We start from the raw sequence: 26,908 nt of genomic DNA, 5'->3' as shown, positions 1-26,908 counted from the left end.
GACTATTATCACCTACTTCCCAGAATGTAGCAATTCGGGATGAAATACAACTGACTCTGCTAAAGGAATTGGGAGTGACTTCTTGGTTTAGCAACAAGTAAGGACCAGAACACGTCGTCAACAACTCAGAAATTTGACCACACCTCCCAAATGGGCAATGGCCTTGGGATTTTGTCTGGGATGATTTCCAGACATGTGTTAAGCATTACTGGTCACGGGTTTTGTGTCATGAAAAGTTTATTTTTTACGTAAATGATCACTAGGACATTTGTCAGTTACGATGGTTCTTTCCAACACGCGTGTTTCTTCCTGTTCCTCCTACAGTCACATAGTCCTTTAAGATATTTTTGAAACGTTTATGGCCTAAACTGTGTGCTGTCTTCAACATGGCATTCCCTTGCTGAAAAATTCGTATTTAACAACATTGGAGAAAGACAGAAAGGAAACATACTCATTTCCAAATTTTTTTTTTTTGAACATGGAATTTATGAGAAAAGACATAATTAGGGGCATGGGTTTGGCACGATGATTAAGACACCATTTGGAATGCTTCCATCTTAACGACACCAGAGGAGTCCCAGCTCTACTTCTGATTCCTGTTTCCTGCTCTGTGTACTCTGGGAGGCAGCAGTACCCAAATGGTAAGTGCCAAGTGCTCGGGTCCCTGCCACCTACGTGGGAAACCCACACTGAGTTCTTGGCTTCAGCCTGGTGCAGCATCTGATGCTGAGACCATTTGGGGCGTGAACCAGTGGGTAGAAGGTCTCTGTCTGCTCCCTGTCAGTTTGTCTCTCTGCCTTTCAAATGAATAATAAGTAAAATTTAAGTATTATTTGCTCTTTCATCAGGCATATTCAGGTATTCAGTTACTATGGTCTGTTTTCCTCTGCAAGTATTAACTAAAAAATGCATGGGATAAAGCTTACAGTCAATACTGCTTCCCTTAAAACATAATTGCAATGAGTGTTAATAACTATTAAATTATAAGGAAAGGGATGGATTTAAATATATCAACTAAGCTAGTTTCTCCCAAACTATGTTCTGCAGAATACTAGGATCCCACAAATGTTCACCAGACACTTTGAATACAAAAGAGCCTTAATTGGGAAATGGGGCTGGGGAAAAAGAAGTTATAAAATACATTATTTGAGACAATAAAAGAACACTGATTTTGGGCTGTGTGTTAGATATTTCTGTTTAAATGTTAAGTTCTGGAGATGTGATAAAGGTGTGGTTATAGAGAAAGATTTTACTCTTAGAAAAGTCATACTGAAGTACTGAGAGATCAAGTGTCATGATAGCTGCAGCTTTTAAATAGCTCATAAGAAAGTTACATTTGGACCGGCGCTGTGGCTCACTTGGTTAATCCTCCGCCTGCGGTGCTGGCATCCTATATGGGTGCCAGGTTCTAGTCCCGGTTGCTCCTCTTCCAGTCCAGCTCTCTGCTGTGGCCTGGGAGGGCAGTGGAGGATGGCCCAAGTGTTTGGGCTCCTGCACCTGCATGGGAGACCAGGAGGAAGTACCTGGCTCCTGGCTTCAGATTGGCACAGTTCCAGCCATAGCGGCCATTTAGGGGGTGAACCAATGGAAGGAAGACCTTTCTCTTTGTCTCTCTCTCACTGTCTATAACTCTACCTGTCAAATAAAAAAAAAAAGTTACATTTATTCAGTATATAAAGGAGGAGAGGACAAGAGATAAAACAAATGTGACAAAGGTGAGGGGTTTATTGTCATCAACTTGTATTAACCTTCTAATACTGACTCCTCTAACAACATGGGGAGGAAGGAGATGCATCATAACTGAAATTTATTTAACCTTGGGATATATTAAATCTACCCATTTCTCAAGCTTTCTCTTAATATCACACAGCATATTCATGTTCCAAGGAGATAGGTTAGGAAATGTTAAATGAAATGCTAATAAGCACTTCTCTGATTTTAATTTGTTTAATTACTGCTTAACTAAACTCTGGCTTTCATTCTTAAAGATAAGCTTTTACATACTTGGTCTTTTCCCTTAGAACATTTTATTTCAAGAAATGTTAACATATAGCCACAACCACTATGGTTTGCCGTTTTAAACAAGAACAAGTCCACTTACATATTGGCTTCCTAGGAGGCTACTTTCACCTATACAAACTGCACGAGGGGCCAGGTCACCCAGGTCACTCAGGTCAAATGCTTGCTACTTTTATAAACTTGTTCATCATTTCTTAAAGTGCAGTCCTCTCTTTCATGAGCTTCATCTTCAAAGGGTTATTACAACATCTCAACTTTATTTTTCTTAATCCACCACCAATCCCTTTTTTCTTTAAAAGACAGTGATATTCAAAATGTCAATGTCCTAATACACACCAGTAATCTTTTGCCAACAGAAACATCAATAATATATCTTACTGCTTTACAAGTTAGTCTCAGTTGAACAGGCTTATTCAGAGGTGTTTGTCATAGAACCTTTTTGCCAGATCTTCACAACTCTGGGAGACATTTAATTTAGCTCAAAGTTAAATATGCAGCTTCCAGGGGTGGGCATTTGGTACATACCAGAAGTACCTGGTTTTTTTTTAAACTTTTAATAAGTCATTTATTTGTAAATCAATAAATAATATATGCACACTAAACCTAAAAATGTAGACAATCAAGTTTACATTGGTAATCTAGAAACATACAAAATGACTCCATGTGCAGAGTTGAATGTTATATGAACAGTAACTGTTGCATATCTCTATCTATCTATACACACACACACACACACACCATCTATCATCTCATTTGTACTACCAACTCTCGGAATGACTATACAGCTAGGTTGAAGAGTCACAAATCACAAATTAATAAAGCTTTGTGGTATTTGAGGACCAAAGAAAAAGTCCTGCCAGTCATTTGCTTCCTACATAGATACACACATGTAAGCCATGATGTACGCGGCCTCTGTTTATAAAGCGTATACCAACAATGTGCTGTTAGCAATCAGCTGTACAAATTATCCCTCAGTTCTAAAACGTACAGTTCAGTTGGCTTCACTGCCCTCGTCTGAATCTGCCCAACTGTCACCTATATGGGAGAAAAACACTGGGATCTTAAGTCAGGAGTTATTTTCAATATTGGTGGAGACTCACACTTACCCATAAACCAAGAAGTTAATCAACCCAGGTTGAGATTTTAGAATCCCGTGTTCTGACACCATCATTCTTAGAAGGAACGTAATGAATAACTTCTATATAACTTAGAAGTTGCAACCTTTCCAGCTAGTTTAAAATGAATAGCTCTGTTTACCAAGTTTCTGAATTCGCTAGTTTCTAAAACTGATGTTGAGCAAAGGTCTGAAACCTAGGCAACTACTAGGAACAGCGTAACCCAGTCCAAGATCATTCAAAGTGTCTCAGAATGCTTTCCAACTTAGGGGAAACGAGATTCCACTAAATTCTGAACGTGAGTGTGGAAAAGACCTAGTGCATCTGCTTACCCAGAATAACCCCACAATTTACTAGGGGGGCTTAGAAAGGTTCTGTGTGTGGGTAATGATGGCTATTTTCTCAGCTAACATCATCACCAATCCTAACCACATAGTTAGTTACACTGAAAACACTAAAGAATAAGTACATTTTCAACTTACAGAGCACCAAATATAGCTACTGACTTTTTTTTTTTTCAGCTTTTCTATACAGAGAAACATTTATTGAATGATCAACAACTGGATCTTTTCACAGTTAAGCTAAAGAAACTTTACCTTTACAGCCCTATTTGCAGCTTCAGTTAGTTCCTTGGTTTTATGCTAATATACATTTGCTCCAGGAATGTTTTTATTATTTGTTTTCAACTGTGATTTTTATATTGCAAACAAACCAATCTCTTTGTATACTTACCTCACCAACTTTGTGTATCTGAATTTGTAGCTAACTATAGGCACTACCTGTCTACCATTTCCCTCCTACCATACATACATACAAAACTACATAATAATTACATAACTGTTTATGTATCACTGATAATTTTTAAATTTTTTCTTTTATTTGAAAGGCAGGAGAGAGAAAGAGATCTCCCATCCACTAGTTCATTCCCAAAATGTCTGCTACAGCCAGGGCTGGGCCAGGCCAAAGCCAGGAACCTGGAACCCAGTCTAGGTCCCCCACATGGTTGGCAGTAATCCAACCACTTAAGTCATCATTTGCTCCTCCCACGATACTAACAGAAACTGGATTGTAAGTGGGACAGCCATGACTCAAACCAGGCACTCAGATCTAGATTGTGGGTGTCCCAAGCAGCAACTTAACTCTGCACAAAATGTGTTAATTTTAAAAATTCTTTCAACATGCCAGTAAACTTTATACTTCCTAAATATTTTTAAATTAAATCTTTAAGGGGCCACTGTTTAGCACATATGGTTAAGCTGCCACCTGGGATGCAGGTATCCCATATGTGTGCCAGTTCATGTCCCTGGTGCTCCACTTCCAATCCAGTTCCCTGCTAATGTGCCCAGGAAAGCAGTGGAGGATGGCCCAAAGCTACTGACTTCTTTACCTGGAAAAAGTATTTTGAGTTCTGGGAGTAAAAAAACTAAGGCTTGGACAGTTCAAGAGTACCCAAAAATGTAAATATTAAAATTTTTCACAAATATTTTCTCTCCTTACACAAATGGTACTACCTTTACATTTCAATATCCTACTTATATATATACTTTTTAAAAAGATTTATTTATTTATTTGATAGAGTTACAAAGGGAGAGAAGGAGAGAGAGAGAGAGAGAGAGAGAGAGAGAGAGGTCTTCCACCCACTGGTTCACTCCACCACAGCCGGAGCTGTGCCGATCCGAAGCCAGGAGCCAGGAGCTTCTTCTGAGTCTCCCACGTGGTCGCAGGGGCCATCTTATACTGCTTTCCCAGGCCATAGCAGAGAACTGGATCATAAGTAGAGCAGCCCGGACTCGAACCAGCACCCATACGGGATGCCGGCACTGTAGGCGGTGACTTTACCCACTACGCCACAGCACTGGCCCCTTATATATGTATTTTTAAAATCAGATACTGCTCATTTACATTTAGGAGAAAGTGTCAACTATTTAAAGTCAAGAGTAAAGGTAAAGGATGAGTTATAGTTACTTATCCAACATAAATCACATTAAAACTCAAAAATAAAATAGAACAAAGCGAAATTTTCCTTGGAAAGTAAAGTAAATATTCACTTTCCCCCCTCCCAAATTTAAATTACACTGTAAAGGGGAAATCTGGCCGGCGACGCGGCTCACTAGGCTAATCCTACGCCTGCGGTGCCAGTACCCCTGAAATGTTCTGAAATCTAAAATGTTTTGAGCACGGATATAACACAATTGGAGAAGTTTCCAATTTGTTTCACCGTAGAATTATTTAAAACGTTAAATAAAGTTACCTTCAGGCTATGTGCATAAGAAACACAAATAGGGCCGGTGCTGCGGCTCACTAGGCTAATCCTGCACCTGCGGTGCTGGCACCCCGGGTTCTAGTCCCAGTTGCTCCTCTTCCAGTCCAGCTCTCTGCTGTGGCCTGGGAAGGCAGTGGAGGATGGCCCAAGTGCTTGGGCCCTGCACCTGCATAGGAGACCAGGAGGAAGCACCTGGCTCCTGGCTTCGGATTGGCCCAGCAAGCCAGCCATAGTGGCCATTTGTGGGGTGAACCAATGGAAGGAAGACCTTTCTCTCTGTCTAACTCTGCCTGTCAAAAAAAAAAAAAAAAAAAAAAAAAAAAAAACACTGTTAAGGGGAAATCTATGTGGACTGAGAAAATGCCTCACTTTGATATATGTAAATAAAAATAGATCCCATGTTGTTTAAATTTTTAGGGCTTTATAGTTTGAAATAATTCACTTCTATGGACAGGTGAACCAGTTGAGATAAATTAGCACAATCATTTGAATTGGTTGTCTACATACTGGGCAGTGCTATTCCTTTTCTTTAGTTTTTTGGCACATGTGAAGCATGGCACCAGGTGTCCTGTTTTGCCAAGACCAATGAACACTTTTAGGTCGACCTTGGCAAATCGCACATGGCTCGATGACATTCAGGGGAAAATTAGATTCCACACTTTCTTCTTTGTCTTGTGTTTCTTCCCTCTCAAACTCTTTGCCATCTTCTTGGCTGCTATAAATAATGCTATTAGAAGCTGATGGCTGAATTAAAAAAAAAGGAAGCTGAATGGCTAAGAAAAGTCCCTCACTGTTTTGTGATTGAGAGGCTTGTATGCTTTTATCATTTTCCTCAACACACGCCTCTCTGGATTCATCTGCTGCAGTTTTTTACAACCAAGCACGTCAAAGCCACCTTCTACGTGTGTTGAGTTCTCTAGTTTGCTTTTCTCAGGGATTCCCACTTTACCTTTCCCCTCATCTTCAGGAAGTCAAGTCTCACGAAAGGCCAACATCTGTGGCAATGTGGTGGCAGGGGAGGATTCATTTCATTGCATACAGTACACTTCCAATAGTCAGCTAAGGAAATGTCAGGATCTTCTTCGAATGAATGTGTATCTCTCCCCTGCCTGATACGCAGTAACTCAATATAGCTCATCATCTGCTTCTGAGAGTTCTTGTTCTTCTTCACTAAGCCTATAATGTTATTTTTTTATAAGATTTATTTTATTTATTTGAAAGAGTTACAGATAGAGGTAGAGCCAGAGAAGTCTTCCATTCCACTAGTTCACTCCCCAAATGATTGCGACAGCCAGAGCTGAACTGATCCAAAGCCAGAAGCAAGGAGCTTCTTCCAGGTCTCCCACACAGGTGCAGGGGCCCAAGGACTTGGGCCATCTTCCACTGCTCTCCCAGGCCATAGCAGAGAGCTGGATTGGAAGAGGAGCAGACGGGACTCAAACCGGCGCCCATATGGGATGCCCGTGCTGCAGGCTGGGGTTTTAACCTGCTGTGCCACAGCGCTGGCCCCGAATATAATGTTCTGAATCTAGAGATTCAACTTCAAATGCTACACAAGACTGACCTGAGAGTGAATCCTGAGCCACTCACCTGCATGTTCACCTACACCATCATCATGACCCAGATTGCTTGGTGTCTGTCGATTCACTCCACTGCTTCTTTCACAACCTATCTCCCTTATTACCCACGGAGCCAGGCTTTCATCCAACGAAGGGGAAACACTATCAGATTTGTGATGCTTTCTTTGTCGCTCACCAGATAGTTCACCTGAATTTTCTCCTGTCTCACTAACTGTGCTCCTTCCAGATGAGGTAGACGGTCTAGAAACCAAACTTGAAGAAGAGATGCTTCTTCCTGCAGCTCCTGAACAGGGTCTTTCTGATCACTGCCACCTTCCAGGTGACACCTGTTCTCACTCACAGATGGCCCTGAATCTGATGGTTCCTGCTGATTGACTACTACCAAGTTTCTGTAGCTCACTGTATACATTTTCCTATGCTCTTTCACAGAGAAGTTTGGCACTCCAAACAAACCTCCAAAATCATTTGAATAATATACAGTATGTTGTTGCTTCTTATCACACAATCGTTTCGTCATAATGCACTGGCCAACATAATATGACCTCTTTTGTGGTGTGTCTTTTTGTGCACCAACAGGCTTCAACAACTTCAAAAGCAACGGTTTTGGTCTAACCAGGCTCTCTTGTTCCGACACTGGGATCTGAGATGCGTCAGCACCATCAGCAGACAGACATGTTGGTACTGCCCATCTGCTGTGCTGGGGCTTGCACACCTGTAAAGGGCACGTGGGTGCCTGACGCCCTGGGCCTCAGCGACCATTTCCAAAGCATGGAATCCCGAAGGAGGGAGGCTCCGGGCGACAAAAGCGGCAGGACCTTGGCCATAGGATCAGGGTTTCCTTCCAGTCACACAGGGACTCACACAAGCCTCAAAGGAGCCAGGCCCAGTGAGGTTCCAGGTTTGCAGCCTCTCCCGCCTGAGAGGAGCCCACCAGTACCTGGGTGCTATACCTGGCTCTGGCTCCTGACTCCAACTTCCTGCTAAGGTGCACCTTGGGAGGCAGCAGTGATGGTTCAGGTGCTCCTGGGTTCCATCCAGCCTAGTCTCATCCCTTCCAGGAATTTCGGGAGCAAACCAGTAGATGGGAGCTCTCTCTTATCTCTCTCTGCCTCTCAAATACATTTAAAAAACAATTTTAAAATATGCAGCTGCCAATCACTTTTCAATTATTTTCCCTTGAATTTACCTGAGCATTTTTATTTCCTAAGTAAATGAAAATGTTGAAATATATGTATAGATAATATATAGAACAAATACAGATGATATGGTACATTGCATTAAAAATGTCTTTTTGCAAATGTAATTGTGCTGCAACTCTGATTTCCAACCTGTAATTTAATACTTTATTAAAAAATTTTGACTTATCTATTTTAGAGACAGAAAGGAGAGCAAGAGAGCATTTACTTGCTCACTCCTCAAATGCCTGCTATAGCCGGGGCTGTGGCTGGGACTGGGCCTAGTGGAAGTTGGAAGCCAAGAACTACTATTCAGGCAGAAAATTACTCTGATGTGGGTTGTGGATGTCTTAACTGCCAGACTAAATGCCTATCTCTAAGTCAAGAATTGCTGTAAAAAGTCACAGAACAGTAGAGAGAACAAACCACAATAATAATAATAATAATAAAAACCTAAAGCTTTTAAACTTTAAAACTTTAGGGGGCTGGCACTGTGGCACAGCTGGTTAACGCCCTAGCCTGAAGCACCGGCATCCCATGTGGGCGCCAGTTCCAGTCCTGGCTGCTCCACTTCTGATCCAGCTTTCTGCTATGGCCTGGGAAAGCAGTAGAAGATGGCCCAAGTCCTTGGGCCTCTGCACCCACCTGGCAGACCCAGAAGAAGCTCCTGGCTCCTGGCTTCGGATCGGCGCAGCTCCAGGCGTTTCAGCCATCTGGGGAGTGAACCATCGGATGGAAGACCTCTCTCTTTATCTCTCTGCCTCTCCTCTCTCTGTGTAACTCTGACTTTCAAATAAATAAATCTTAAAAAATTTAAAAAATAAACTTTAAATATGCTTAGCAAGTTCAATATATTCATTCTAAGAGAGGACTAAGGATTTTGGTTGTACAGCTACATAATTTTACAAAGAAAATTAAAAAATCTCAATTCCTTAATTTTATGTTTTAAGAAATGTTATTTATTTATTTGCAAGTCAGAGTTAGAGAGAGGCAGAGGGAGAGATCTTCCATCTACTGGTTCACTCCCCAAACGGCCACAATGGCCAGAGCTGGGCCAAGTCAAAGCCAGGAGCTTCATCTGAGTTTCTCACATGGCTAGCAGGGGCCCAAGCACTTGGAGCATCATCTACCGCTTTCCCAGGCACAATAGCAGGGAGCTGGATGGGAATCGCAGCCGCCAACATCGCAGAAGGTGGTTTAACCCACTACGCCAAGACGCTGGTTCCTCCAATTCCTTAATTTTAAAACTACAAAAACTTTCATAAAATTTGCCATATTTTAAAAATCTGCAGAAAGTCTACCTTTCCAAATTCCTTTGTATATGTGTTAAGTCAGTTTTTTAAAATGCCTGAGAGAAGGGCAGGCGCTGTGGCTCACTTGGCTAATCCTCCACCTGTAGCGCCGGCATCCCATATGGGCACCGGGTTCTAGTCCCGGTTGCTTTTCTTCCAGTCCAGCTCTCTGCTGTGGCCCGCGAAGGCACTGGAGATGGCCCAAGTCTTTGGGCCCCTGCATCTGTATGGGAGACCAGGAGGAAGCATCGGGTTCCCGGCTTTGGATCGGCACAGCACCGGCTGTGGTGGCCATTTGGGGAACCAGTGGAAGGAAGACCTTTCTCTGTCTCAATAAAAAAAAAAAAAAAAAAAAATAGGCCGGCGCCGCGGCTCACTAGGCTAATCCTCCGCCTTGCGGCGCCGGCACACCGGGTTCTAGTCCCGGTCGAGGCGCCGGATTCTATCCCGGTTGCCCCTCTTCCAGGCCAGCTCTCTGCTGTGGCCAGGGAGTGCAGTGGAGGATGGCCCAAGTCCTTGGGCCCTGCACCCCATGGGAGACCAGGAGAAGCACCTGGCTCCTGCCATCGGATCAGCGCGGTGCGCCGGCTGCAGCGCACCTACCGCGGCGGCCATTGGAGGGTGAACCAACGGCAAAAAGGAAGACCTTTCTCTCTGTCTCTCTCTCACTGTCCACTCTGCCTGTCAAAAATTTAAAAAAAAAAAAAAATGCTTGAGAGGAGCAATTTAGCTTATAGTTTAGCCTTATAGTTTTATATTTATTTAATTCAGCTTATAGTTTTGGGGTACAGAGGCCAAGATGGGGCGGCCTCATTAGTGTTCCATCTGGTGGAGGCGGACAATGGCAAAACACATGTGGAGGAACAACACACTTCCCCGATACCATAATTAGATCAAGTCACCAGTCTTAATCCATTAATCATTAACATGAAGGCTTTGAGGCTTAATCATTTGTATGAAGAGGGCCAGCATGTACACAGAAGGTTAAGCCACCAATGGCAGCACCAGCATCCCATATGGGAGGGCTGGTTCAATTCGGAGCTGCTCTGCTTCCAATCCAGCTCCATGCTAACAGGCCAGGGAAAGCAGTGGAAGAAGGTTCAAGGACTTGGGCCCCTGCTACTCGCATGGGAGACCAGAATGGAGTTCCCCCTTCCTGGCTTCAGCCTGGACCAGACCTGGATGTTGTAGACATTTGGGTAGTAAAACCAACAGATGGAAGATCTCTCTGTATCTCCCCCTCCATCACTCTTTCTAATTAATTAACTAAGAAGTCTGCATAGGTTTGGGAAGCCAAATCCCATTCAAATCTTAACAGTAAGTTACTCAATTAATTGCTAATATTATTTTTCATGCACTAATAGGTTACATTTTTCTGTTTCTTGCTTTAGTTATTGAAGCAGAAACTAAGCTATTCTTTGAAATATGCCAGATTCTATGTTAATTTTCACATTTACAAACATTAACAATTAATATAGCTCAGGCATGGTGAATACAGATCTTACGTGGATAAAACAAAATGAGAAATCTAACCATAAAGGAAATGCATAGAGTTGGTGCAGAGGTACTAGTAATTTTTTTAACCCAATCTAGGGGAGTTGAATAAGGAAAGTAACTGGAAATGTTGACTACTGAGTGTTTAAATACAGGAAAAGCATGGGATTTGTAGTAAATGTGTGTAGTTTAGTACAATTGAAGTGCTATGCAGAAATCGGGAAACAGGAGACAAGGCATGATCAATAAGTGGAGCCAGACTGTTAAGTCTTTTAAGGAGATTAGTACTATTTAAAAGGCAAATAGGCATAAGGCGCAGGAAATAAAAATTGAGTATACAAAAAAAAAAAAAAAGAAATTGAGTATACAAAGAAATGACAGATGTCTGAGGTGACAGGCCAATACCCTGAGTTGATCAATATACACTGTATATAGGTATTGAAAAGTCTCGCTGTACAACATAGATATGTAGAAATACTATGTGTCAATTAAAAAGTTTTTAAAAAATAAAAGCAGAGTGGCATTATCAGCCTTAGTTTTTAATGAATGACAACTGTCAGAAGTGTGAATGGGCGAATAGAGGGTACAAAGACTACAGATGGGGCCCTTATAAGCAGCTCTTGAAGAGATACAGAAGGACTTAACATAGTTTCAGAGAAAATGATAAAGGAAACACACATTTGAGAGGAATGGGTGGCCTAGAAAGCAGTCTAGTATAGTAGTGTTAAGTACACAACTTGGAGCTAGACATTCTCCCACTGTTCAAACCTAGGAAGTAAGATAATCTAAACAGTAACCATAAAATGCAGTGAACTGTAGCATTCCTCATAGGTTTACTTTGAGGGAGCTAACTGATAATGCTCAAGAAACATTTAGCACAATGCCTCGTGTGAAATCATAGTTAACTAATTAAGGAGAGACTGGCTGCCCTTAGTTTAGGCAAGAAGTTCTCAGAGTATGGTCCTCAAACTAGTGGCAGCAGCATCTAGGAACTTAGAAATACAAATGGCAAAAGGAAGACCTTTCTCTCTGTCTCTCTCACTGTCCACTCTGCCTGTCAAAAAAAGAAAAAAAAAAAAAGAAAGAAAAGAAATACAAATTTTCAGTCCCCTCAAAGGGCTACAGTCAGAAACTCTGGGGTAGGCCCAACAATCTTTATTTTTAACAAGTGCTCCTATAATTCTGTCATGTTCTATAGTGTGAGAATAGTTACACACTTATAATCTCTAGTCTGAACTCTTAAAATCCTCTTAGGATGTCCTTCCTAATGGTTTCCTCCCTTGAATTTATCACTGACTTTCTTAAATAACACGCCAATGCCAGTCACAGACAGACCAGTATATGAATAACATTCTAAGTTTTGTGAAATGTCAGACCTCAGTTCCCAAATGTAAAAAGGGAACATTAAACATGACAAAAACTGTCGACAAGAATATCCATCATCTAGCTGATGACTCATACTTGATGGTTATTATATCTACTATCCCATTTGGTTAGCATAATGTAAAAATACAACTACTACCAAATTAAGTCATTTGATTAAAGCTATCCAACTTGATATAGGAGCCAAGATTAGAACACAGATCTCCCCACTCTGAACCCTGGTTATTTTCATTGTTCCAAGATACTGCTATATCAAGATCTAAAAAAAAAAAAGAAAGGAAGGAAGAAAGAAAAAACACATTCCAGTGTTATTAATTTAATGTACTACTTCTGAAAACAAAAAAAACAGTCTTTAGAAATGGATACTTGAAGCTACATGAAAATTTTTTTAAAAGGAAGCTTTTAATGGAATTAAATAACAAAATAAATGTATTTGTTATCTGAACTTGCCTAGACTAAGTATAAACAGGGAAAAAAGAAATTGCTTTATTTTTTAAGCTTTATTTTATCACTCTTATCAAACACATCAGAAAGCATATCAACAGTGCATCTTATGATAAGTCAGTTTACAACAAAACTGAACAAGGCAATTGTGTTTACAGAAAAGGTTTTCAGCAAAAAAGTATGCAATACAATCAATTGAAACGCAGTGTTCATACTTTGTAGGTATATAGGAAAAGTGGAAAATAAAAGTCTTTTGCTACTCAGCAAGAAAAAAAAATAGAATAAAAGACTTGAATGAAAACCAGAAATTTGGGGATTTGAGAAAAGTACTCAGTACTGACACATATCTACATTTATAGTCCCACTTAGTTATTAAAAATAAAAAAAAAAAACCCTCACAAACAGTAAGACATCACAGAGAACCATAGTGCCAAGAAATGCCAAGACCAATATGCAATTGAAACTGGTAGAAATGTTATAAACAATTATTCACTATGCATTGTAATATTATTGTAATTCTGAGGTGAAGGTAAACCAACAGGAGAGAATACTCCTTTAAACTGGCTTTGGTTTAAGTGATCTTTCACATTTGTTTCTAGTCACACCTTCTTTGCAAAAACATAGCAATTACATGCTACAGAGGGAAAATAGTAATCAATTTAATATTCACAACCAATTACTGCACTGCTGACATAGGAGGCCACAAACTGTTAAAGTTTATTGATTATAACTGGATCCCTAAGCATGATTAAAAGATAGCAATGATGAAGCCCTTTTGGGAAAAAACAATCCCTTCTACTCCAGATTCAAAACTATTAAAAAGGATATAAAGGAATGTTACACTATTTAAGATTTTTCAAAAACAATTAAGAATGAAAGAGTAAATCCTGTTGGAAGATATGATAGCTTTACACTCTGCAAAGTCAATTATCTACAGAAGTGCAGCTTAACTTTTCTATTATAATAAATAAACACTACTTAGTTCCATAAGGTGCTGTAAATTCGCAGCTAGTGCACACTAATGCCACTCACTGTACCCAAAGTGCAAAGGGAAATACAGAGATGTCTCATCTCCACTTCCTTTCTGATCCTTGATTTCATGAACAGTGATGAACACCAAATACACAAAAGCTGAAATTTCAAATTTTTATTTGAAAAAATAAGGCTGAAGTGAATATGGATATTTAATCTGGTTTCATAAACTCTTAATAACTATTTTCTGGGGAACCAATGATGAGGAATGTACAGAAAAGTCAATATTTTTATGTTACCAGTTCCAATCCTGGATTTTAAGAAGTAAATACAATTTTTAGACCATTAACTACATGGAAGATTACTAATATCAGTAAGGGAGCGGTTTCCTTCCCCTCATCTCTATCTTTCTCCTCCTTACTAAGACCTGGCAGTCTTCTGACAATCCATGCTAACAATTCAGCCATAGCTAATTCATTAACTACAGAGATTCTGTGTCCATGCTGCAGGATTTCAGAATACCTCACCACATTTGATGTTACACACTATACATTCGCTGTCCTGATATCATGATTATCACGAAGGGGAGGCAATCTAGAAGAGGAGGGCAATTCCAACGTGGGATAAAAAAGGGACTACAAGTAATCCTCGTGGACAATCAAGAGCACAAGGTAGTGAGTAGCTCTGATTTCTATATAGGAGTTTCTTAAAAAGAAACAAAAGAAAAGAAAAATTCCAGGTCTCCCCCTCTAGAATGTGACTTATTTTCATTATACAAAGTAGTATAATAAAATAAGCTTCACTTTGCACAACAAGGACTTATGGTCATATAAGGCAAGTTAAGATAGAATGTTTTTCTGTGCCCTTAAAGCAATACACTATGACCAGATGTCATGGAACCTACATGGCCTTCAAAAAAGCCATCCATTTTCTCTGATTATTGTGGCACCATCCCAATTTGAAGGGAAATAATACTTAGGCAATCACTCATTAAGTTTCCCATGAATTTTGGCATTTATGGTGCCACAAACACAATTACCATGAGTATGACAACTCTCTGAAAAGCACAAATAAAGCAAACTGAAAAGAAGTCTGCATAAGCAGTACAAGGAACAATGAAAAGTGCTGACCTATAGGAAAATGAATAAAAACTTTGTATGAGGAGAACAAAGATTGTGTAAACTATATACCTTATATCTTGAATTAAGGACACATTAATGACCCTCTATAAAATATAAAGTTTCCTAAATGCTCTCTGTGGTTTATAGATTTCTTTTACAGCCCATTTCTCCTATAAAATTATAGCAAAAATAGTTAAAATTATTTACCATCATCTTAAATATCCATAGTACTTATCAATTGCATGCCACTGGATGAATCTACTGGTCATTATACAATTTAAAAAACAGTGAAAACCATTTGGGGGAGGTGGCTAGGATATCTAACATGTTATATTTTATAGCATCAGGAAGAGAAGAAGCTAACCTAAAACAAAGCAAAACCTTTTAAAATTTGGGGTATTCCAAACACTAAAATGTCCATGTTCTCTAAGACTAAGAATGTAACTTATTGAAATATACCACAAGAGGTTCAGATGAGTGCCCCATCACTGAGAAGGGTTGTAAGTAGCAGTAACTTGAAAGACTACCATCTCAAAACAAAGGTGATTTGTTGAGCACCTTAAGAAATGAGAATTCTTTTGATCTTTTGTGACCAAGGACTTGGTAAGAATGTTTTAAGTTATTCTAGAGAGCTACAGCTAGAGTAATCAGATTTGAAAAAGGAACCCAACATTAAAAATGGGAACTAGATCCAAGGAAGAATTAAATTCTGCCAGGTAATTCTGGCTTCTCCATCATATATAATGTGGGAACAAAATCAAATGTGAATAGTTTCATGCAAACAAAAATAGCAAATCAAGGACATTTGGGACTTTACTATATGACTCCAAATTATCCCAAGAAAAAGGTAGAGGGTGTAATTAATTATCACCATTTGAGAATCTTTCATCCAAACGAGTTTCAATAGTTTCCAGGAAACACAAGGCACTTGCTTAAATCTCTAACTACCTCCATTATCCACTTTAATCCAGACCAAAAGTCAAGATGTGATTCCATCTGTATCATAATCTGAATGAAGCCATCTAGCATATACCCTTGCATAAGAGTCCAGGTAAAACATGTGGTTACTGGGTGTCTCTCTCACTTTCTCACCCATTAACTATTCTATTCACTATCAATTTCTATGGTGCTGATTTTCACTAAATTATAAAAAAATAAAATGCCATGCTGCCAAGTATAACTGATAATTATGTAAGATAGGCCTAATGTAATAAAGTTGGAAAATAAAACCTAAGAAAGTGATGCCAAAATGATAGTCACTTGCTTTTGATAAATGAACTTAAAAGAGCCATAAAACAGCATCTGATGAGTATTCTAGCTCAGCCTTCAATTTATTCCAGAAAAGTAACTGATGCCATTACCAGACTGAAAGTCCAGTATAATAAAATAAAACACAAGCCTTACACCCATAGTTCCTACAACTTTCCCTACCTACATGGCAGCCATATTTCTGGCGGGTTAATTTAACATATCTCAGCACTCTCTAGCAGCTAGATTACCAAAATGAAGGCAACACTTCTCTGGATCATAGCAAAGAGAAAGATCAGAAAAACTGTTTTTGTTCTAAAAGCAACCACAATTTTGGCTCAAGGTATAGCAGAGAAGGAATTTCTCTAAAGAGAGTTGCTATAATGATGGTCACAAAATAAGGAAGACATCCAGTGGTATTAAAGGCAGATCTCTTATTGCAAGAGGATAAATTATTTTTAATTCCTCTAAAATCCAGCCAGGACTTACTCTTAGCTAGTGCTATCTCTAACTGAGGCATCTAACTCTACTTGCTGCTCTCCTCTAGTTTTGATAATGGCTAGCTAGCCACCTTTCCCAAATGTGTTTTTAAAGGATCAAAGATTTTCTGTAGAATAATCAATTTACCTGATTTTTCTGGGGGCAAAATATGCTGCAGCAACACCATGAAACAATGAAGAATAAAGTGGGAAGGAGAGAGAAGGAAGTACATGTATCAATTTGAGGAAAGAAAAACTACCTGAGATAAAATGTTCCTAAAAGAGAAGGGCTTAAGTGATATGAATTCTCACATCTTTATCACGTTTCTCAATTACAAAATTTCTAAATTTTCAGTAACTTAAGGGAATCAAAATCCCCACAAATATATTTCATCCCCAAAGAATCACTGAATCTTCTGGTAACATTTAGTTCAAGTTTAAGAAAGACATTAAGATTAAACTTCTGAAAATATCAGAGAAGGAAAGAAAACCTATAAGTGTCATCTTTGGTAAAGTGGGATAAGAGCTATAAAAGGACAATTTAAGTGACAGGAGGCATCTTTTTTCAACACTGAGGGTTTAATATAAAATATTGAATTCAATGCATGATTACTTGGGCACATCAGCTATTCCCTTAGTTCCCTAAAACTCTAGTTAGCATCTTCTGTAATAAAATTTGATAAACACTACACATACATATAAATACATCAGCAATAAGATGATAAAAGAATGCTGCTGAGTTCAGCATCAATGCTAGCAGCATACTACACAACTGAGCTCTGAAGCCTGGCCTGACTGCAGTTTTTCTGCAATGATTTCTCTTTTGGGAGGAGAGGGAATAAGAAATGGGGGGAAAGGTAAATACGCTAACTTAGAATACTTGCCCTTAAAAAGAATTCATTTGTATTCTGTGTTCATCAGTATGCAAGTAAGGACCTGGTGTTTTTAATCACCACAGAAGCTGTTACCCATATGAACATTTATCTTTTAGGAAAGCCTAGGTCTTCACATTACTGGTTCTACATTCTTGAATTTTGACTTGAAAACGAATCAGGAAGTTTGAAATCGAACTCAGAAAGCTCCAAAATAAAGAATAACAGTTCTTCCTTCTAAGGGCACATATTGAAGACCATGCTACAAGACCCTTTGGTAATTCATAAATCAGCCTCATTATTCCAAATTCGGCTTTATAATAAATATTAAGGGAGAGTCCTGAATAATTGGATAACTATAAATAACTAAAAGGATAAATAGTGACTGTTTGATTAGAGTAAAATCTTCCTTCTCTAAGATGTAAATTCTGATTGAGCTCTTGGTAACTTGCATGACACATACAAGATTATATGAGGAGGCTTTCAGCAGAGAAAGATATAAAGGACTTTTTCCTTAGGAAAAAAAATTAATAATAAATAGAAATATCATTCAGGCAATGAAACAGGAAAAAATTCATAACCTGTATACAACTTGTCTTTTTCTTGTATAATCAGTGCTTTATAAAGTTTTCCTAATTTTTATATCTTTAAAGACAATCTATCATAAAGTAACAGGGATCCATAATTATAATTCTTAAAATCATGTAATCAATCTGTGTCCATGAACTCATGACTCATTAGATAGCTATGAATCCTTTTAAAAATTCTTTTAGTTTTTCTTCCTTTCTACTTCCACTTTATTCTATCAATACTTGTCTTAATTTCTTTGTAGTCAAAAGCCAGACCACCTGGGATATAGTTCCCTTAGCTTCTCTTCAGCTTAGGATAGAGGCAGAAAATGAGAAAGGGGATGAGAAAGGGGAAAGAAAAGGCGTGGAAATGGATGAGAGCCAGAGACAGAAAAAAAAAAAAAAAAAAAGAATCCTGATTATCCCCCTTATTTTTTTCTTTTTCTCTTCACGGTGCATCTAATTTTTTTTTCTTTTGAATCCACCTTAAGTAACTATCATAGTAAGTTGAAACACATTTTGGGAAATCTTTTAATTGTCACAGGAGATTCAGGACAACAAAGATGAGCCAATCCAGAGTCTAAAATCTAAAGTAGGTTGAAGAATGGGGTGATTCACATGTAGCAAAAATTTTGCTCCAATCACCTTTAAGAGTTTCAATATAACCCCAGTATAGACTCCAACTTGTTCTGTGCCTCTCAGGAATGAACTGTTTTGTCATCTACATATTCTATCAGACCAATTCTCAAAAAACATACACCCTAAATTTTACAGATGTGAAACAGGTAGGGAAAAGATGGGTATGGACTACACTAACACCAGATTCACACTATAAAGTACACTGACTCAAATTTTCTCCAACTTTCACACCTGCACACTCACTCAAGCATACATACTGGACATAAAAATTGTGCAAGATCAAGCATCAGCTTTCTATTTTAAAAGCCTTAATAATAATAAAAAAAAAAGTAGATAGGCTCACTGCAGTTTCTTTAAAGGAATATTCAGTACTACAGTACTCCTTTAAAAAAATTCACAACTCAGTGTTAAGAACACAGTAGGTAACTGTTGCTTGACAATTACTTAACGTTACTGAGAGCATCCAGTGCCAGCTACAGATATCAACTATAAGAACCACCTGGCGACAAAAGTAATAGTCTGTAAATGATGTCACCAGCCCTAACAAATTTGTTAATATTCACTACAACATATTATTCATCCTTGTTTCATGATCACAAAAATAATTAATTTTAAGGTTACATACTGAAGAGCAGCACCTTGCCCTACTGCACAAAAAAAAAAAAAAAAAAAAAAAGAAAAAGAAAAGTTGCCCACATGGATGCTCTAAACCCCTCAATGTATAGCTGAGAGGTCTTGTCCTACTCAGTGCCAAATGTTTGCAATGCAGCCACTGCTTGGACAATGGCTGCACATTCATAGGATTAAATAAATGTACAAAGTTCCTCCTTAAAACAGTAAAGAGGTACTACTGCATTCAGCTGTGGAGTAGAATAACCCAGGAAATGGAAGAGGAGAAACAGGAAATAGTCCTCAGGTTAGGATTAAAGCAAAGTTTGATACAGATATCCCCTCTTGTAGGCACTCAGTGGGTAGAATGTAGCCACGACAAACTTCCCATCAAACATCCTTCCAGTCAATAATTTCTGAGCAGCTTTGGAATCACCAGCATTGGCATACTCGACAAAAACCTGAAAGGGGAAGAGAAAACAAAGTAATTTCATTTCCACCAAGACTGTGCTAGTTCAATGATTCACAAACTTGTGTGTACATATGACCACTTGGGGATCTTCTTAAAATGCAGATTTTTTTTTTTTTTTTTTTTGACAGGCAGAGTGGACAGTGAGAGAGAGAGACAGAGAGAAAGGTCTTCCTTTTTTGCCGTTGGTTCACCCTCCAATGGCCGCCGCGGTAGCGCGCTGCGGCCGGCGCACCGCGCTGTTCCGATGGCAGGAGCCAGGTGCTTCTCCTGGTCTCCCATGGGGTGCAGGACCCAAGGACTTGGGCCATCCTCCACTGCACTCCCTAGCCACAGCAGAGAGCTGGCCTGGAAGAGGGGCAACCGGGACAGGATCGGTGCCCCGACCGGGACTAGAACCCGGTGTGCCGGCACCGCAAGGCGGAGGATTAGCCTGTTGAGCCACGGCGCCGGCCTAAATGCAGATGTTTTAAAGTATGCCCCTAACAAACAGTCAGTGCTGCTAGACCATCAGACTTTAGAGCAGGATGGTTTAGAACACTTACTGAAAACTCAGTCCAATTCTGAAAAACCCATCAAGACAAGTTGGGGGGCAAACATTAAGCCCAGTGCTTCAGTGCTTATGACGTCACTTGGGACACCCATGTCCCATATCAGAGTGCTTGGGTTTGAATACTAACTCCACTTCTGATTCTAGCTTCCTGCTAATGCACACCCTGCAAGGCAGCAGATGATGCTTGAGTCCCTGCCACTCACTTCAGCCTGGCCTGGCCCAGCTGCTACAGCATCTGGCAAGTGAACCAGCAGATGGAAGATAAATAAAATTAAAAATTTTTTAAAGGCAGGTTGGGTAGAAAACACATAACCTTTTGTTCAAATAGGAGTGATCAACAGTACTGGTAGGGCTGAAGAGTTCAGAGGACAACTGTATTTCAAAAGTGTCTCAGAAATAAAATGCACTTTTAAAAGCAGAAGAAGGAAAAAATACTGGTCAAGAGTAATGGGAGGGAGGGAGAGGTTGAGTGTAAAGCCACCTCCTGCAATACCCACATCCCATATGGGCACCAGTTCAAGTCCCAGCTGCTCCACTTCCAATCCTGCTCTCGGCTATGGCCTGGGAAAGCAGTAGAAGATGAGCCAAGTTCTTCGGTCCCTGCACCCATGTGGGAGACTTGAAAGAAGCTCCTGGGGAAGAAGCTGCTCCAGGCTTCAGATCAGCCCAGGTCTGGCTGTTGTGGCTACCTGGAGAGTGAACCAGCAGATGCAAACTCTCTCTCTCTACCTCTGCCTCTCTGTAACTCTGTCTTTCAAATAAATCCATAAATCTTTTTAAAAAAGCCACCATTATATTAAAAGATTTATAGAACATATGAACCCTAACTGTAGTAAGAAGAAGTTTAAAACTGGGTACTATCCTTTTCCAGAGCATCTGAATTCCTGAGGCAGAGAAAGGATATAACATGACAATTTCTAAGTTCTTTTTGCTAACCAAAGTTACAGGGAGGTGAGATGATTTGAAAGGACTTATCCTCAATTATGCTCAAGATTGGAGAATGAGACCAAGAACTGCCTCTGCATTCCCAGATGTATGTCTTATTCATTATATCAAAAAGGTGTTTGAGCACCCTAGGACACTGAGAGGCCTTCAAAGGGAATAGATTACTCTATGGAAATCAGTTTCCAGATCTTCCAACTCTCATTTGGTCCTATTCCTAAAACTGATCTCCCTACGTTCAGGAAGGTTACTCTTTTACAATTTCCCTGCTCAGAGTAGCCTTTCTCTCAGTGGACAAAATGAAGTAATTTCTATAGGATCTAAAAACTTTCAGGACACAAAAACAGGCAGTTCCTCACACAGTAGACTATTTTTTATGGAATCGTTTACTGATAAACAAGGCTCCATGCCTTGCCTGTGACTGGTCACTGTCTAGACTTATGCAAATATTTCTGTTAAACATGACAGATATTAACCTAGGATATTCTGGCCTGTGATGGGATTTTTTATATTAACATATAAGGATATATCAAAAACTTTGTGAAAAGTGGTCATTTTTTCATTCAATTTTTGTTTATAAGCACTGTTTATAAGCCCACTTATATAGGGTCTTTTTGCCTTTTACTTGTTAAATTTCACATTTAGTGAAACATTAAGCCTTTTTACTGAAATTTAAATTCATTACCTCATGAACTGAAAAAGAAAGGGAAAGGGAGGGAATATCATTCTTAAAAGTCTATCTATATGCTCACTTCAGCAACACATATACTAAAACTGGAACAAAAAGTGCATCTGTGAATTATACTGACTGGTAAAACTAAAATTAATTTAAAAGAAAAATGTTTATTTTGATTCCAGAAATTTTCAGATCTGTTCAGATTTTATACATTTATTCATTTTAATGCATGAATTTCAAACTTCTGTTTTGCACCAAAATAACCTTACCTTTGAATCTCAGTTTGCATGAACTTTTTGTATACTGAAAAATGGAGCTATGGGAATGATTTTGCCCATTCCATCCGAAGACTATTTTCAAACCACACATTACACTTGAAGATAGAGTTGAAATCATCCAATACTAAAAAATTACTTTTTTCTATAAAGGTAAGTGGTATCTGTTGGCTATTTTCAAAATCTATCTCTAAAATATTTCATTAGCTGGAAATAAAAGCCATTCTAAATCCTAAAGCAGTATTATCAGTCAGGCTGTTTAAGTATAATAGCATGGGGAAAACGCTATCAATAAAATTTTATCTGATTTCTTTCTTCTTAAAAAATATTTATGTTTATTTATTTGAAAGACAGAGATCTTCCATCCACTGGTTCACTCCACACAGCATCCAGATCTGGGCCAGGCTGAAGCCAGGAGCCAGGAACTCTACTCTGATGTCCCACATGACTGGCAGGTGTCCAAGTTCTTGGGCTTTTTTTTTATTTAAAGATTTACTTATTTATTTGAAAAGCAGAGTTACAGAGTAAGAGGGAGAGAGAGAGAGGGGGAGAGGGAGAGGTCTTCCATCTGCTGGTTCACTCCCCAAATGGCCACCAATGGCAGGAGCTGTGCTGATCTGAAACTAGGAGCCTGGAGCTTCTTTCAGGTCTCCACGTGGGGGCAGAGGTCCAGACACTTGAGCCATCTTCTGATGCTTTCCCAGGCCATAGCAGAGAGCTGGATTGGAAGTGGAACAGCTGGGACTCAAACTGGTGCTCATAAGGGATGCCAGCACTACAGGTAGCAGCTTTATCTGCTAAGCCACAGTGCTATTCCCAATCTTGGGCTTTTTTTTCGCTGTCTTCCCAGGTGAATCAGTGGAAAGCTGGGTCAGAAACAGAGCAGCCAGGACTCAAACCAGCACTTTGATATGGGATGCCAGAATTTCAAGTGATGGCCTAATCCAATGCACCACACACTGGTTCCATTATATGATTTCTTGCAGAATAGAGAGATCTCATAAAAGAATTTAAAATCTATTTTATCAAAATAGATATCATAAAATACATAGTCTAATCAGTTAATGCTCATTTTATTTGATCGTAGAAATATTAATATTTTATACCCCCCTTTTATAAAAAATAACAATGTACGTCAGCTGCAGGATTTGTCTCAGTAATATACACTTTTTCATTAAATACAAAAGGAAGTTAGAATATGATGTTCAGGGGCTGGTGCTGTGGCATAGTGGGTAAAGCCGCCACCTGCAGTGCTGACATCCCATATGGACGCCGGTTCAGGTCCTGGCTGCTCCTCTTCTAATCCAGCTCTCTGCTATGGCTTGGGAAAGCAGTAAAAGATGGCCCAAGTAATTGGGCCCCTGCACCCATGTGGGAGACCCAGAGGAAGCTCCTGGTCCTGGCTTCGAATTGGCGCAGCTCCGGCCACTGACGCCATTTGGAGGGTGAACCAGCGGAAGGAAGACCTTTCTCTGTCTCTCCCTCTCATTGTCTGTAACTTTACCTCTCAAATAAATTTAAAAAAAAAAAAAAAACTTTTTAAAAGAATATGATGTGCAATAAGAATAATGTATCTATTTCTGATTTTTTTTACCTCATGCTTACCTACTCCCAAACCTATGCACAAAAGCTCAATAAATAATCAGATATGAGTTAATGGAAGGAATACCATGCTATCACATGCCATGCTTCACAGATAACCTGCAATTTACACATTACCACATTTCATACTACATAAGAGAACATCTTATTTTTATCATTTATTCTGAAAGTAAATAATTAGACTAGAAGGATTTATTCCACTTCAAGTTTAATTACTTTTTATAATTGTATAAGATGCATTCACTATTTTTTGTGGTGTTTTAAATATTCCTCTAAAAAGTCATGTTTATTTGAACTGAAAAATTTAAAGCCTCGGTGTGCCAACTAAGTAATGTACATTTTCAGTGGGCTGAATAAATCTGTAATTCTAAGAGTTTGTCAAAAGCTGCTTTCAGTCTCCTTTAAACGTCGGTGAAAGTTTCTCAACAGCACATTTCTGCTCATTGATAGACTTTTTTTCACATCAACTAATAGCTGGATAATTCTCTCTCCAAAAGTATTGTTTCTCCTGTGTTTTACCCTCTATTTCATTTTGACCACTGAGGTTAACAATGAGTCAGATCAGGCAAGTCCTTGATTCAAAATCTTCTAATATACTTCTCTTGAAATTCAAAGTCAACGTTATCTCAATGCCCTACAAGGCCCTCACTCTACTTGACTTCCCTGCCACCTCCTAACCTCTCTTTGAGCTCATCTCCTACCCTTCTTCCCCCTTCTCACTCTGCTACAGCCACACTTGCCACCTCAAATCTGCCAGGCATACTCAGGGCCTTGAAATCTACTGTTCCTTTTGTTTAGAATTTTCATTCTTACTTCCTAAAAATCTTGACCCCAAAGTAACCTTCTAAGTATGCCCTTCCTTACCATCCTATTTAAAAGCACAACCCACCCTACCTCAGCATTCCGTAAGCCTCTTCCTCAATCTATTTCTAGCACTTATCATCATATATTATTTATCCATTTTGATTGCTGTTATGTGAATATTACTTATAATATAATAGATGCTCATAAATATTAGTTAAATGACTAAATAGCAAAGAAACATTTACTATGCTTCTGGTATCAGATGAAGGAAATGCTTCAGTACAAGATTGGCAATAACTTTTCACTAAGACAAGAATTAAATTTCTCATGTTTTTTTCAGCTGCCAAGAATTTTCACAGTTCTTAACTATTAAAATAAAATAATAATCTATAGCCAGAGGGAATTTCACTCCCCAGGGAATATTTGGCAGTGTGTAAAGACACATTTGGTTGTCACAACTGGGTGTATGGTGAGCCATCTAGTGAGTAGAGGCTAGAGATGCTACCAACCATCCCAAAAACACACAGGACAGCTCCTACAACAAAGAATTTTCAGGCTCAAAAGTCAACAGTGTTGAGACTGAGAAACTCTGAGATGAAAATAATATTCTTTTTCTGAGAGGGAAAAATATTACAAATAGAGCTTCCCTTTTTTTTTTTTTTTGTCATTTAATTTAATTTAAAACTGTTGAGTAGCCAAAGAAAATGCTATGATCATTATCTTAGCCCATCCATTCCATAGTGACACTGACATTAGAACTCGGATTCTAGGATTCTCAATCTAGCATCCCTTCCTTCTTTAAATTATCATTAACAGTTTCTATAACAGTAAAAACCTCACCTAACTGGCTTTCTATCTGCACTTAATTAGAACAAAATTGGACCAAAATATTTCTCCAGCTGAACTTAACCTAAATTTGCAAATGAATTTTACAATGGCTCAGAATTAGCATAATACTAAGAAAAAAAATTTAATGATAAAAAATGCAAGCATATCTAAGAACTCTTTTAAAAAGTAAAGGCACAAGAAAATAAAAATCATCTATAATGTAAAACTCACAATCCTTTGTAAAATTTTTATGTATATATTTCTATAGAACCAAAATATTTAATGTGGTATTTTAATAACTTTAGTAATTCTACATTATGGAAACATTTACTTACTTGCCCTCTGCCAGGATTTTCCTTTGGAACAAGCAGAGATACCACTGGTCCATATTTCTGACATTCCTCTTTTACATCTTCCACAATATCTGGTTATTAAAAGCAAAACAGTAACCACTTTCATATAATCAACAAATATTACTTTTAAGATTTTCAATCAAAGAAATCAGGAATATGAGATTAAGTCAAAACATTCACAGAAAAATTAAAGTAAAAAGTAAGTTTATTTAATGCAAACAATTTTGAAATCCACTTAAGGTTTTTTTCATAACACACATTTTCCACAAACTCTCCAAAGATCCATCATATGCAGACTTCAAAATTCTTTTGTACCATAATAGACCTATCTTTTAATTCCATTTTTCCATGATTTCAAATTCCCCCAGATATATCTAAACAATGAGGTTATTTTCTGTCTCTTCTAAAATTACACTTAAGAATAATATAAATACATCTAACATTCAATTAAATTTTAAACTTAATATTTTAAATGCTGATATATTCCAATGATTCAAAATTTTAGAAAAGTCTTCCTCTTTTTCTCATCTATCATTTCATTGCTCTTCTGAAGGGCAATAAATATTATCAGTTTCCTCTATATCCTCCCATAAATATAAGCAAAAATGACTGTGCCTTTTGTAATTTTGTTAGAATTACCATCTGCCTTTTATAAAGGCTCACCAACATAAATTCTCTTCTATGATGTATCAAAGAGTCTGCTTTCAAGTACCTTCACCCACAAGTGGGTTATCAAATGTTTTTATCACCATCAAGATATTACAGTTTGATTTTAATTAGCATTTCAATAAGACTGAAAGTGTCAAATGAATTTGTACTTTCCTTCTCTTTGTGATAAATGCTATAATTATTTTTTCTTAAACTGTCTTTTGACTTTCAATTTTTCTTAGGGTGGTTTTTGTCAAGGTAGAATTTGTTGAATCATTTCACTGCTTCTGAATTTTGTATTACTCAGAAAGGTCTTCCCCACTCCAAGATTATTATTTAATTTTCCCATTTTTTTACATTAAAATTATTTCATTCTTTCCTTCCTGCCTTTTTTCTTCCTTTTCCCATTCCTTTCTTTTCTTCCTTTCCTCTATTTCAATCATTCCCTTTTTTAAAAATTATTTTAATTTTTACTTATTGGAAT

At 38.5% G+C, this 26,908-nt stretch overlaps 1 protein-coding gene and 1 pseudogene across 1 annotated transcript in view; both read right to left on the bottom strand.

Moving 5' to 3' along the window:
- Nucleotides 1–5,841: 5,841 nt before the first annotated feature.
- On the bottom strand, nt 5,842–16,773 carry LOC133759255 (E3 ubiquitin-protein ligase Mdm2-like; annotated as a pseudogene).
- The window catches only part of UHMK1 (U2AF homology motif kinase 1), a 29,772-nt gene continuing 15,641 nt past the window's right edge, over nt 12,778–26,908 (bottom strand). The window contains exons 7-8 of the mRNA XM_062192635.1: nt 25,759–25,847; nt 12,778–19,735 (exon numbers count right to left, since the gene is read on the bottom strand). Coding sequence (XP_062048619.1) covers nt 19,589–19,735; nt 25,759–25,847 — 236 coding nt within the window. The 3' untranslated portion in view covers nt 12,778–19,588. The remainder of the gene's footprint in view (nt 19,736–25,758; nt 25,848–26,908) is intronic.

This window comes from Lepus europaeus, chromosome 5, assembly GCF_033115175.1.
Source record: "Lepus europaeus isolate LE1 chromosome 5, mLepTim1.pri, whole genome shotgun sequence".
Classification (NCBI taxonomy): Eukaryota; Metazoa; Chordata; class Mammalia; order Lagomorpha; family Leporidae; genus Lepus; species Lepus europaeus.
Note: the sequence above shows the minus strand (reverse complement) of the source record. Positions and strands in the feature narration are given on the sequence as shown.